Source organism: Leopardus geoffroyi, chromosome X, assembly GCF_018350155.1.
Source record: "Leopardus geoffroyi isolate Oge1 chromosome X, O.geoffroyi_Oge1_pat1.0, whole genome shotgun sequence".
Lineage (NCBI taxonomy): Eukaryota > Metazoa > Chordata > Mammalia > Carnivora > Felidae > Leopardus > Leopardus geoffroyi.
In genome coordinates this window covers 59,850,437-59,862,352 of record NC_059343.1, presented here as the reverse complement: position 1 = coordinate 59,862,352, position 11,916 = coordinate 59,850,437, and the positions used below count along the sequence as shown (strand labels likewise).

The 11,916-nt window shown below is 45.1% G+C and overlaps 1 protein-coding gene across 1 annotated transcript; it reads left to right on the top strand.

The window, feature by feature from the left end:
* Positions 1-6,306: 6,306 nt before the first annotated feature.
* On the top strand, positions 6,307-9,254 carry PABPC1L2B (poly(A) binding protein cytoplasmic 1 like 2B). The gene has a single exon (XM_045471635.1). It carries the CDS (start codon positions 7,151-7,153, stop codon positions 7,751-7,753), a length of 603 nt encoding a protein of 200 aa, XP_045327591.1. The 5' UTR covers positions 6,307-7,150; the 3' UTR covers positions 7,754-9,254.
* Positions 9,255-11,916: the final 2,662 nt, after the last annotated feature.

The window sequence follows — 11,916 nt, the reverse complement described above, 5'->3', positions numbered from 1 at the left end:
TGTCACGGAGACATCAAAATACATTCAGTATCCTACAGCACTTGGAGGAATGTATTATCTTACAGTAATTTATGTTCAAAATGTCCCCCAAAAGGGTGCTTGAAGGGATGCATAGCAGTGGAGGGAAACTTCACTCATGACTCAATACCCTATATTGCTGAGATAGTATTATCAAATCTTCTGGGTGGTGTTCTTGACGACAGAAAAATGGCATGCTTTCATGCGTTGACTCGTGAAGTCCTTGGAGCTCAGGAAGAGTAAATAGATGGATTGTAGAAAGTTTCTAAGCCCAGGGTAACCGAATGAGGGTATAAGAAAAGTGAGCTCAGGCTGGCAAATCAGGCAGTTGCGTAGAGTAAAATCCAGCTCTAAGCTGGACTGTCACTCAGAGGATCAGACTTGCTCTGAACTGACACTTTGCTCCTGGTTAGAGAGAAAAGGCCAGGCTTCCTTGGACATCAGAAAGGAAAGACACTGGGCCTTCAAAAACGAGCTAAACAAGGATATCCTCAAGATGGAAGGAAGTGACATTAATAAGGAATCTCTTGTGTTGGGCATTGAATGCATGCCAGGCACTGTGAAAAACATTGTCCGTATATTATCACTTTTCATCCTTATAACTATCCCCTTGTATGGATGAAGACGCCAAAGCTAAGGAAACAAACGAAAAAGGTAAAGGAACTTGAACAAGGTAAGCAAGCTAGGAAGTCATGGCCTGGGGCATATCTATAGGTATATTTTTGTAAAATCATGTCTGTAAACTGCCCAAGATCATGACAATGAAGGGCATTAGTTAAAATTGTCAGCATACTTTGGAAGGAGAATTGATTCCCAGGGACAAAAATACCTGAAACACTATATAAAAATCATCAGTCAAGAGAGCCCTTGTTCTTGGCTTCTAAGTGGGGCTGGGGCAAAACTACTTGTTATAAAGGAAATTTCCTAAGAACCTGAATTAGAGTTTCTGAAATTCAAACTCAGAGCACATACTGAGGTTCCAAGTGGTTAAGTGTTTTGCTCTGGGATTCTGCCTACAAGTCCATTTGACTCCAAGGCCCATCTTCTTTGAGGAATCTAGGCCCAGGAATTTAGGACTATACAACAACTGGTGGGAGTATAGGCTTCTTCATTTCTCATGACCATCCTGAGCCCAAATATATCACCAATTATGTTCCCTTTTTGCAGACCTTGTCTGCTTCTGAGGGACAAGGAGCAAAGGGTCATCAAAGAAATGCTCGACCTCAGGGAAAGAGTGAGGGGTAAGAGGAGAGAAAAAGAAACAAGAGGAAGAAACTGAAGACTTGCTTGTCTCTTGCCTTTAGTTACACCCCAAAGTGACTTAGGCATGTGCCCTATTGAGGTTGAGGGAGGTGGGCCGGGGGACAGAGGGGAATGCGGTTGGGTAGAGTTCCAAAGGGGATGGCAGCTATGTTTTGGGTTTTTGTTGTTGTTGTTGTTTGTTTGTTTGTTTGTTTTTTCATCCTAAGTGACGTGTGTTTGGGTGAGCGTTCTGTGACCCGCTGTAACTTTCTGTATGTTAAAAACCTGTTCATGATTTCAAAAGTATAGAGAAAGACAGCTTGGGGTAGCCAGAAGCCCCCAAAAAGAATCAAGCTTGGATCCTGGAGCAGACAGTCAAGAGTATTCTGAGAAGTCCCACAATGATCAGGATATAGAAAAGTGAGAATGGGGAGGGTGGCAAGGGCTGAGTCATGCAGCTCATTATATTTAAGCCACATTGAGGAGTTTGTACTTTAGTCAAAGTGAAATGGGAAGACATTCTGGGGTTTTGAGTAGCGGAGGCAAGAAAAGCCATTTATTTTTCAGAAAGATCAGTCCGGCTACTGAATGGAGAAGGCAGTTTGGTGGAAGCAGGCGACCAGTTAGGAGGCTATGTCAGAGCCCGTGACAGAGGTAATGGTGGACTCCAGTTGATTTGGAGAGGTTCAAGCGGTGTTTGGAAGTAGAGGTGATACGAATTGCTGAAAGATGGGAGAGTGACCAGAGGAAGATGTGGGAGAGGAAGGAAATAGGGGTGCTTCTTCATTTTTGTTTCATTTGAATACCTGGATGGGTGGCTGTGCTATTCGTGGAAGGAGCAAAGTTAGGCAGAGTAGGAATTGGGAGGTGAAAGAAGTTCAGGAGTTCCATTTTTGGCATTTAAGGATGAAATGCCTATGGGACATCCAGGTGGAGATGTCAAATAGGCAGATGGATAAGTATGAGATCACAACCTCATATCTTCCCACCTCCCCCCGCCCTCCGCCACATACACAAATGGGACCAGGTACTGTTTCCTTCTCTGCAATTTACTTTTTCTCACTTAATAATAGCATATTTTGGAGGTCCCCCTAAATCAACCCATATGGACATAATTCATGCTTGCTTAATAATCCATGCGTAATAGTCCATGGACTGGCTACACTGAAATGTCTTCAGTCATTTCCCAAATGACGAGTGCTTGCTTTGTGTTCTAGTTTGCCCAATGTGAGCCTTTCTGTGATAAATGTGCTTCTGCGTATGTCCTGATGTCCTGGGACTCTTATTTCTATAGGCCGGATTCCTACTCCATCCCTGCCCCACACATCTGTCTTCCTTAACATTTCACTTTATAAGGATCCAAAGACCGTTTGCTAAATGTGTTGTATTTATTCAAGACAATATAATAATCATTGTTATGATTTGCTAAATAACAAGGGCACATCCAAACACTTTCCAATTCTTCATAAATAAAAGCCTAAGGCTGCTTTTTTGTTGGCCTGTGTCTCATAATTATTTTCATTTGTAGGAATTTGGGGGGCAGTGTGAATTGACAGAAACAATTTCCCTACCCCAAAATACAGTTATGTGTTCATTGTCTTTTCCCTGGGCATCCTTCCTATAGCTATGACAATGAGAAATTCATGGGAAGAGACTTCTTTATGTAGATCACTGTTTTTGGTCTTTTTATTCATTTTTGTACGTGGAGTTGATCTGTCCCTCTCCCCATTGGTACCCCCATCCCCTACCTTCTTCCGTTCTTTTCTACTCTTTTCCCCTGCTCTCTGAACTGCATCCCCACCCCTTTCTATTTCTTCCTCCTGATAGGAAGAAGGAAGTGAGCCATATGAAATGGAAGACCAGTGCCGGCTCCAAACACTCTTGAAATGTCTCTGTATCTGAACCTATCTGCTTTTAAAGCTCTATTGAGAAATAAACAGAAAGAGAAGCTAAACCCTAGCACACAAAGTCTTTGCTGTGCCTCTTTAAACCAACCCCCATGCACGTGCAGTGAAAACAGGACCTGAGTGAGGACACTGAGGCTGGACCATGCAAGTCAGGTTTGGGGCCAGCCCTTTTACCACCCAGTCCTTCTCAAACTCTTCCCCTGGCTTATCATCCTCAACTGAACTTCTAAATGTTGGCATGTCTCAGGGAATAGTCTTGCACCTTCTTCCCTTCTAGCCCCGTTCCTGTTGCTGGAGGCTCAGGGGTCTAGGGATTGTCTTCAGGTTTGACAGGCTTGGGGATTTGCTGGACATAGCATGACTTCTTCAAACCTCTTTGTCCTGCTTTCTTACTGATTTCTGTTGGCTCTGTGGGCCAAACTGTAATCAAAGCTAGAGGAAGAGATATTGTGGAGCCCTGGTCCTTCAGTTGGTCCCGCTTGACATTTCTGTCTCCTAACAACGGGTGGAGAAGTTGTTCTTGTCACCTGCATATCCCCTACCCCCCAGCAATCATGGCTTCCCCACTTGGCCTCTGCCTCCTCGGGCCCCTCTTGGATGGCCACCTGGAATGGTGAGGCACAGCTCTCATCTGCCTCCTGCCTACAAGCAACCTAGACCTCCAAGAGATGGCTCTTAACAGCAGTGACAGTGATCACCTTGGTCAAACATCGGCTGTACAGCGTGTTTTTCCTACGCCTCTGTTCTTTTCCTTTGTTCGCACTAGCCTTGTCTAGGGGCGATGGGCTGGATTTTGCAAGCTGGCAAGGTATATGTCTGTGTGTCTGCTTCTCAGCCACCTTGGGATGATTTCTTGCCAGCACTGGGAAAGTTCGCACTGCCTCACACCCCACAGTGACTCGGTCAGTTCCGAAGGCTCAGGGTTGTTCTGTCATGTGCAACTGCCTAGGTCCAGCTAACGCTGCCACCACAGAAAATGGCTTTATTTACCCAAAGAATGTGGATGGGCAGGAATGAGGGGGAGGAGACAATATGTGCTGGGCAGATGAAATCCCATGGCCACCATAGTCCAATCACATAGCGGCACCTATAGCCCTCCGCTGGCATTCTGTTATTTGTATGGGCAGCCTGAGCTTTAGTGGAGTGAGATGTCCTGAGGGAAGGCACTGTGGTTCAGTCGTTTTTATACCTGACCCCAAAGCCCACACAGTTCAATGCCTGACTCACAGTAAGTGAGAAACTCCTATTTATGGGGGAAAGGGGAGACAGAGGGAATGGTTGTTCTATCTCTTCTGGAACTGGTCACATCTGACTGTCTTCTTTTTGTTCTCTCATCTCTGTCTTAGTTGTGTGTAGGGGAAGGCACATGCACACTTATATGTGCATTGATGGGTTGTTTTTGCCCAGCTTTATTGAGCTATAATTGACATATAGCGTTGTATGAGGTTAAGGTGTACAACACAATAATTAGATGATAGATAGATAGAGATATGAACAATAAGTTTAGTTAACATCTGTCACCTCACAGTTACACATTTTTTTCTGGTAATGAAAACTTTTAAGATCTACTCTCTTAACTGATTTCTGTATTGATATTTATTTTGTACTCTGAGGATCCAATCACACCCACTGATTGCCTCCTTGAACGTGCTGAGTGGTGCCCATGGACTTGGGTGCAGAGTCCAAGCACCTTAGCTTGCTTTTCAGGGCTCCACACCTTCTAGCTCCATCTTCTGCCATATGCTCTCGGAGACCATGAGCTCTGCCCACACCAGATTATTAGGCATGACCAGAAGTGCCTTTGTGTGTGCTAGCATGCCACAGGGCCTTGTGCACAATCAGATCCCTCTGTTTGGAATGTCTTCCTTCCTGTCTCGACATTGGTTCACATTGGGGGTTTCATCTTGTGTGCAGCCTCACCAGGAAGAGTTAGTGGCAGGGTCCTCCTTTCTGGAGCAAGTGGGACCCTAGCTTCTGTTATACTCTACTCTCATGGTTGCTCACTTGTCTATCCCCTCAGCATTTGGCCCCCTGTGGCCTCTCTGTTCCCACAACACACACAGCTCACCTTTTCTCACCCCACCCCACACCTCCAATATATCAACACTCACTGCTCACTTATCACATGGCCTGTCCCTTAGTTCCCAGTGCCAAGTACTTGATAAGGCTGTCACAAATATTACCTGACGAAGTGGCACCAGGCACCTCATTCTAGAGATTTTGGGTTTTGGTTTTGTTTTGAACATGGATGTGCATTTCTTGATTCATGTTAGTAACCTTAGCACCTCGAAGGCAGAGCCAAGAATGAACAAGTGCTTGGCTCTGGACCAGGCCCTGTCCCCAGCCCAGGGTATCATTGAGGACAGCACTAAGGACAGGGTGTTCTGGATTCCCCCACTGTCAGGCTGGGTGTGGGGGAGGAACTGGGGAGGGGATGTGTGGAAGAACCCCATGTCCCTAGTTCTCCTGTAATCTGGGGCAGGGACAGGGTTTCCCACCCAGACTGTCCATTACCAAGGACAAGCCCCAAACCAGCTTATGTGTCCTGCTTGCCAGACCCTTGTATCCCTAGGGACCAGCACAAGCTCCATAAATATTTGTGGCATGGCATTATCAATGAATGAATACATGTCCTTGTGTTCTTTATTCCCTCTTTTGCAAGTGTTGCAGACGAGGGAAAGAGCTGGAAAAGGGGGAGGGATGTCTGAGAAAATGGGTCAGCAGGCTGCAGGGGGAGCTTGCCCCACTGGCCCCAGGTCCTGCTCAGAATAGGTGTTGTTTCCTTGGTGGCAGCGATGTTGCAAAGTGTGTATGAGGTGAAGTGGGGAGAACCCTTGAATGTGAGAAAACCATTTTTCTCGGCTTTGTTTAGGCCGGGCAAGTGTATTCTCAATGCCACCCACCCGTTCTTGCAAGGCACTTGATTTAATCATTTAGATGTTCTATGGGGGGTGGTGGGGGGGAGATAAAACAAAACCAACCCTCTAAATCTAAACCGTATTTCCCAGTCCACAGTGGAGCCCTTTCCCTGGCTTCCTCTTCATAAATATCCAGGAACCTGAGAGACTGAAGACTCTCCCCGCCCCCACCCCAAGCCTCAGGCTCCCGCTCCCATCCCCGCCCCCTCCCACCGCCCGCGGCCCCACAGCCCCGCAGCAGCCACAGGGGGAACCAAAGAGACAGAAGCCTTCCCAGCTGCCCGGACCACAGACGCCAACACCCCCCGCCCCCCACCACACGCCGCCTTGCCCGCCCGCGCCCCGCACGCTAGCCCACGACCGAGAGGCGGCGGCAGCAGCAGGCTGCAGGCTGCGGTAACTCGCACCGGTGCGCTCCTGGCAGCGCTTGCTATCCCAAGTGACTCGGACTGGCCCCGGGTCCCCGGCCCCAGCTCCCGCTCGCGCCACCCGCCCTCCTGTCCTTTCGCGCCTCTCTACCCCCCAGCTCGCGGGAAGGGAGGTCGCGGCAGCGGCCTGGAGGCACCGGCGACCGTGGCGACAGCGGCGAAAGTGGCGGCGGCGGTGGCGGCAGCGGCTGCGGCGGCGGCGGAGGCTGCGGCGGCGACCGTGGCGGAGGCTGTGGCGGAGGCCTCCGTAGCGGAGGCGGAAGCAGAGGTGGAGGCTGAGGTGGAGGCCGAGGCCTCAGTAGAGGAGGCAGTGGCGGAGGGCACCCGGGGGGAGGTGGCGGCCGCCCTGGCAGAGGGGAAGGAGGCGGCGGCTGCCCTGGCGGCAGTGGTTGTGGAGGCTAGCGCGGCTGAAGCTGCCTGCGCCGCCGCCGCCGCCGCCGCCACTGCAGCAGCAGCAGCAGCAGCAGCAGCAGCAGCGGAGGCTGCGGCGCCCTCCTTGGGGGAGGCGGACGCGGCGGCGGAGGCGGCGGCGGAGGCGGCGGCGGCGGCGGCGGCGGCGGCTGCGGCGGCCGCGGATGCAGATGCAGATGCGGATGCGGAGACCAGCAGGGTCTCCGAGGGGAACCCAGACTTTCCTATGGCCTCGCTGTACGTGGGCGACCTGCACCCTGAAGTGACAGAAGCAATGCTCTACGAGAAGTTCAGCCCGGCCGGGCCCATCCTTTCCATCCGCATTTGCAGGGACAAGATCACCCGCCGCTCGTTGGGCTACGCGTACGTCAACTACCAGCAACCGGTGGACGCCAAGCGGGCCCTGGAAACCCTGAACTTTGATGTCATCAAGGGCAGGCCCGTGCGCATCATGTGGTCCCAGCGGGACCCCTCGCTCCGCAAGAGTGGGGTGGGCAACGTCTTCATCAAGAACCTGGGCAAGACCATCGACAACAAGGCGCTGTACAACATCTTCTCGGCGTTTGGCAACATCCTCTCCTGCAAAGTGGCCTGCGACGAAAAGGGGCCCAAGGGCTACGGGTTTGTGCACTTCCAGAAGCAGGAGTCCGCAGAGCGGGCCATTGATGCGATGAATGGCATGTTCCTGAACTACCGCAAAATTTTCGTTGGGAGATTCAAGTCGCATAAAGAACGAGAAGCCGAAAGGGGAGCCTGGGCCAGGCAGTCCACCAGTGCTGACGTCAAGGATTTCGAGGAAGACACCGATGAGGAAGCCACCTTGCGATGAAGACATGCCAGGAGCCAGTCAGCCAGCAGAGCCAAATCTTGGCTCCCACCCGGTTTACAACTCCCCTCTTTGCCCCCTAACCCACCAGCAGTGTATTGTATTGTACTGGGAGTGCAGGTCTCTCTCTCTCCTCTCTCTCTCTCTCTCTCTCTCTCTCTCTCTCTCCCCCCCCCCTCTTCCCCTTTCCTTTCATCCCCTCCTCCTCCTCTTCCTCCCTCCTTCTTCTTCCTTCTGTCTTCCCCACCTCTCCCTTCCCCCCACACCCACCAAGGGCGTTGTGAATAATCTTGCTAATCTGTGCCACTTGATAGATTATAGGCTGCCTTTTCTCCTTGTGCTTTGGTTTAAAAAGCACTTCATTCTCGCTTCCTTCACTACACAGGTGATACAATTTCATGGTAGAAACATCAGAAAGGAGAAGGAAATCAGATGAGGGAAAACCCAGAGAGTAATTGTTCCCCATGATTCTACTACCCAGAGGCAACCACTTTTTCGTGTGCTGTTTTTCCAGGCTCTCCTCTCTCCCTCTTTCTCCCTCCCTCTCTTCCTCACTCCCCACCCCCACCTTCCCTTTTAACACACTGTTATAGAATGGTTCAAGTGTGTGGTGTTTCTTAATCTGCTTCTTCAGAAACTAAAGCCAAACAAAACACAACCCATTGAACTTCTTTCCATGTTATTCAACAGGCTTCCTAAATGTCGTCTTCAGTGCCTGCAGAGTGTATCCATGGATCTTTAACTCTTCTGTAATCATTTTCGCTTGTTGGACATTCAGGTGGTGCCTAGTTCTTTCCTTGTGTTTAAACCCAACACTGCATACTCTGACGAATGAATCCTTCCTTGTCAAGCCAAATCTTCGCTAGCATACCGGATGGTCTTCTTAATTGTGGACGTGCAGGATCCACAATAAAATATCCTTGCAGGATATTTTAGAGACTTTTCCTGTGTGTTGCCAAATGGCCCCTTCATAAGCACTGTACTGATTTGCATTCATGCCAGCCAGCACAGCTAGTAAAAACAGTATGTCCATTCCCCCTGCATAGTCTCCTAGTCACTGTAATTGATGTGTGTGTGTGTGTGTGCTGGAGTGTGTGCGTTTTGGCCAGCTTGATGGGCTGCAAATGGTATTTCACTGTTTTAGGTTATTTTGCTGGATTTAAATGCTCTTTATCACCCTCTTTTCCTTGTGCCCACTTATTGCCCTTTTGCCCATTGCCAGAAACATCATTCGGCTTTATTGCAGGAAAAAATTAAACTGCAGGCAACAGAAGAAAATTAATGTTCCCAGTAATCAACCCTAATCGCCACACATACATTCCTAAATCATTTTCATGTGTGCTTCCCCAGTATTTTTCATGTGATATATATGTGAATTTTCATGTATATACTGTTTCAATATCTGCTTTTTCACACATGAATATATAATAGAGATAAGATATAGATGTATAAATAGATATTCTCGAACTTCGTTTCATGTCATTAAATATTCTTCTAAAAATTGTTTCATGGCTGTTTAGTGTTTCAGTGGAGGGGCTTGACAGAGGAATAGATGTATGCATTCATCCCTATATTTGTATTTACATATAGATATGGGGTTATCTTTTCACAGCTTTCTCTTTGTTGAACATCTGGATGTTGAACATTTGTATTGTTTTGTTTTCTTATTCAAAGCCTAGCTGCTCATAATATCATAGTGCACAAACCTTGCTTACATTCAATATTAGTTTCCGAACATTGGTGAGAGCGAATTGCAGAATCAAAGGACACAGAAGGTTTGAAATCTTTCTTTTTCTTTTTCTTTTTCTTTTTATTCCTTATTAAATGAATATCCAGAAAGGTAGTATATATTTACCCTCACCAAGTACACAAATAATATCAGAGGTTCGAAACCTTGACAGTTATTTAACCTTGCTATTACTGTTATTTCTGTAGTCTCCCAATATTTTATCAGGGGGACTTGTGCTTTTTAGTTTTTATTTAGTTTGAGCATTTATTTTGATACAAATGACACAATGTCATAATAGAATCTTTTTAAAATTGATCATGAACAATGTAAAAATCACTCCTAATTCTACCACTTGACAAGAAAGACATTGGAATACATAAAACATGTACATAAATAAATAATACCTTCAAAAATGTAATATGTATTGTTTATGGAATACATTCACTAAATTGGTCTTTCGTATCATCTTTCCAAATTATTAAAAATTCTTTTTTACTTTTGTTTTTACTTTATGTTCCATATTATGGTTGAGCTACAGTTTCTAAAACGCAGCGCCTTAATGTATATTTAAGTTGTTCTAGTTTTTCCTTAGTAAGATTAACTCTATGAGGAACACATTTGTAGCTGAACATTTGCTGACATGTGCAGAGATTTAATTGCGTTAAATACTTGTCAGTCTGTTGCCAAGTGCTTCTTCATAAAGTTTATGCCCATTAACTGTGTATATGTGCTGCCAAATTAAGCACAAGTTTGTGTCCATTAACTGTGTAAGAGAGTGTATATTTACCTGCTCATCTTCCTCAGTTAGTATTCTTTTTGTTTGAGAAATTGGTTAAGGCTGTGTATTTTGGTTTTACTATTTCATTTTACAGGTGTGTTGCTTGAAAAAAAGACATACATATTAAATATATAAAGACATACATATAAATATATACAACAAATATATACAATCTCTTTTAAGAGATTACTTTTTGCTTATTTTCTATATTTAAAACAAATTTTAAGATCACACCAAATGTATTCTTTCAATTTTTTTCATTATGTTGTAAATATAACTAAAATATCTTTGGTTATTTAGTATTTTTCCATAGCTCACTATCATCGTATAGGTGGATCAGAATTTTTTTAAATGTTTCCTCACTTTTGACTTTAATATAGTTTCTAAACTTTCCCCATTGAGCCCAAATCTGTAGTAAGTAATTTTGCTGCAGAATTATTGTATTCACATAAATACATAGAAGTGGAATTGAAAAATAGAAGTGTTTAAAAAATTTTTAGCTGTACCATCAAGTGGCCTGGATATACCAATTTATACTCCCACTGATACATTGGAAGAATGCCCATTTTCTTGCACAGGTTCCTCCCTGGGTATTATAAGATTTGCTAATATGTTATTTAAAAATATATAATTTTTTGTCTTCCTTTTGCAATTTTTAAAAATAATAACTTTTTGTCTTTTATTCAAGGAATATAAATTCATTTAAAACTCACAATGCGGGGCGCCTGGGTGGCGCAGTCGGTTGGGCGTCCGACTTCAGCCAGGTCACGATCTCGCGGTCCGTGAGTTCGAGCCCCGCGTCGGGCTCTGGGCTGGTGGCTCAGAGCCTGGAGCCTGTTTCCGATTCTGTGTCTCCCTCTCTCTCTGCCCCTCCCCCGTTCATGCTGTGTCTCTCTCTGTCCCAAAAATAAATAAACGTTGAAAAAAAAAATTTAAAACTCACAATGCATTGATAGGCAAAATAAAATAAAAGTAGCACTGATAATATAAGGAAAAAAATTTAAATTTTATGTATACATATATGCATATATAAATTTGCATTAACACATACATAATTATGTTGTATAATAACTCATATATTTTTTATATATAAGGTATAAAATCATAATTTGCATTCTTTCCTCTTTTTTTTTTTTTTTTTACCCATCCTTCCACCCTTTTTCCCCTATGGTAACCAAGTTTATTCTTTATAATTAAGAGTCTGTTTCTTGATTTCTCTCTCTCTCTCTCTTATTTTTCCCTTTGTTTCAAAACCCTTAGTAATAAATTAGTCTTGAAATATTTTTATATTCATTTTTTCACATCATTTAAAATAGTCTTTGAATATCCATTGTGTATATGGATGGATTCATTCTTCCTACATTGATAGCTATTTTCTATGTTTCCAATTCTTTGTTAATTTCAGGCCACTGTGTTGACTACTGTTTACCTAATTTACAGTCCATGTTTCTGTAGCAAACATGTCTAGAAGAAAAAAAGCAGAAAAAAAATTATAGACCAGTTTTCAGACCATATGGTCAAATTTCCAGTTGTAAAGTAGTGTCAACTTACACTATGATTCTGTTATTTCTAATCTAAATGTGCACCCAGTTCTTTGCACAGGGCTCTGAGCTGAGTATTAGAATTTGTATTAAACTTTGTTATGTTTTTAGTGGAGAA

What these genes read in the sequence shown, in the direction of transcription:
- PABPC1L2B (XM_045471635.1), top strand. Translation starts at nt 7,151, where the DNA reads ATGGCCTCGCTGTACGTGGGCGACCTGCACCCTGAAGTGACAGAAGCA.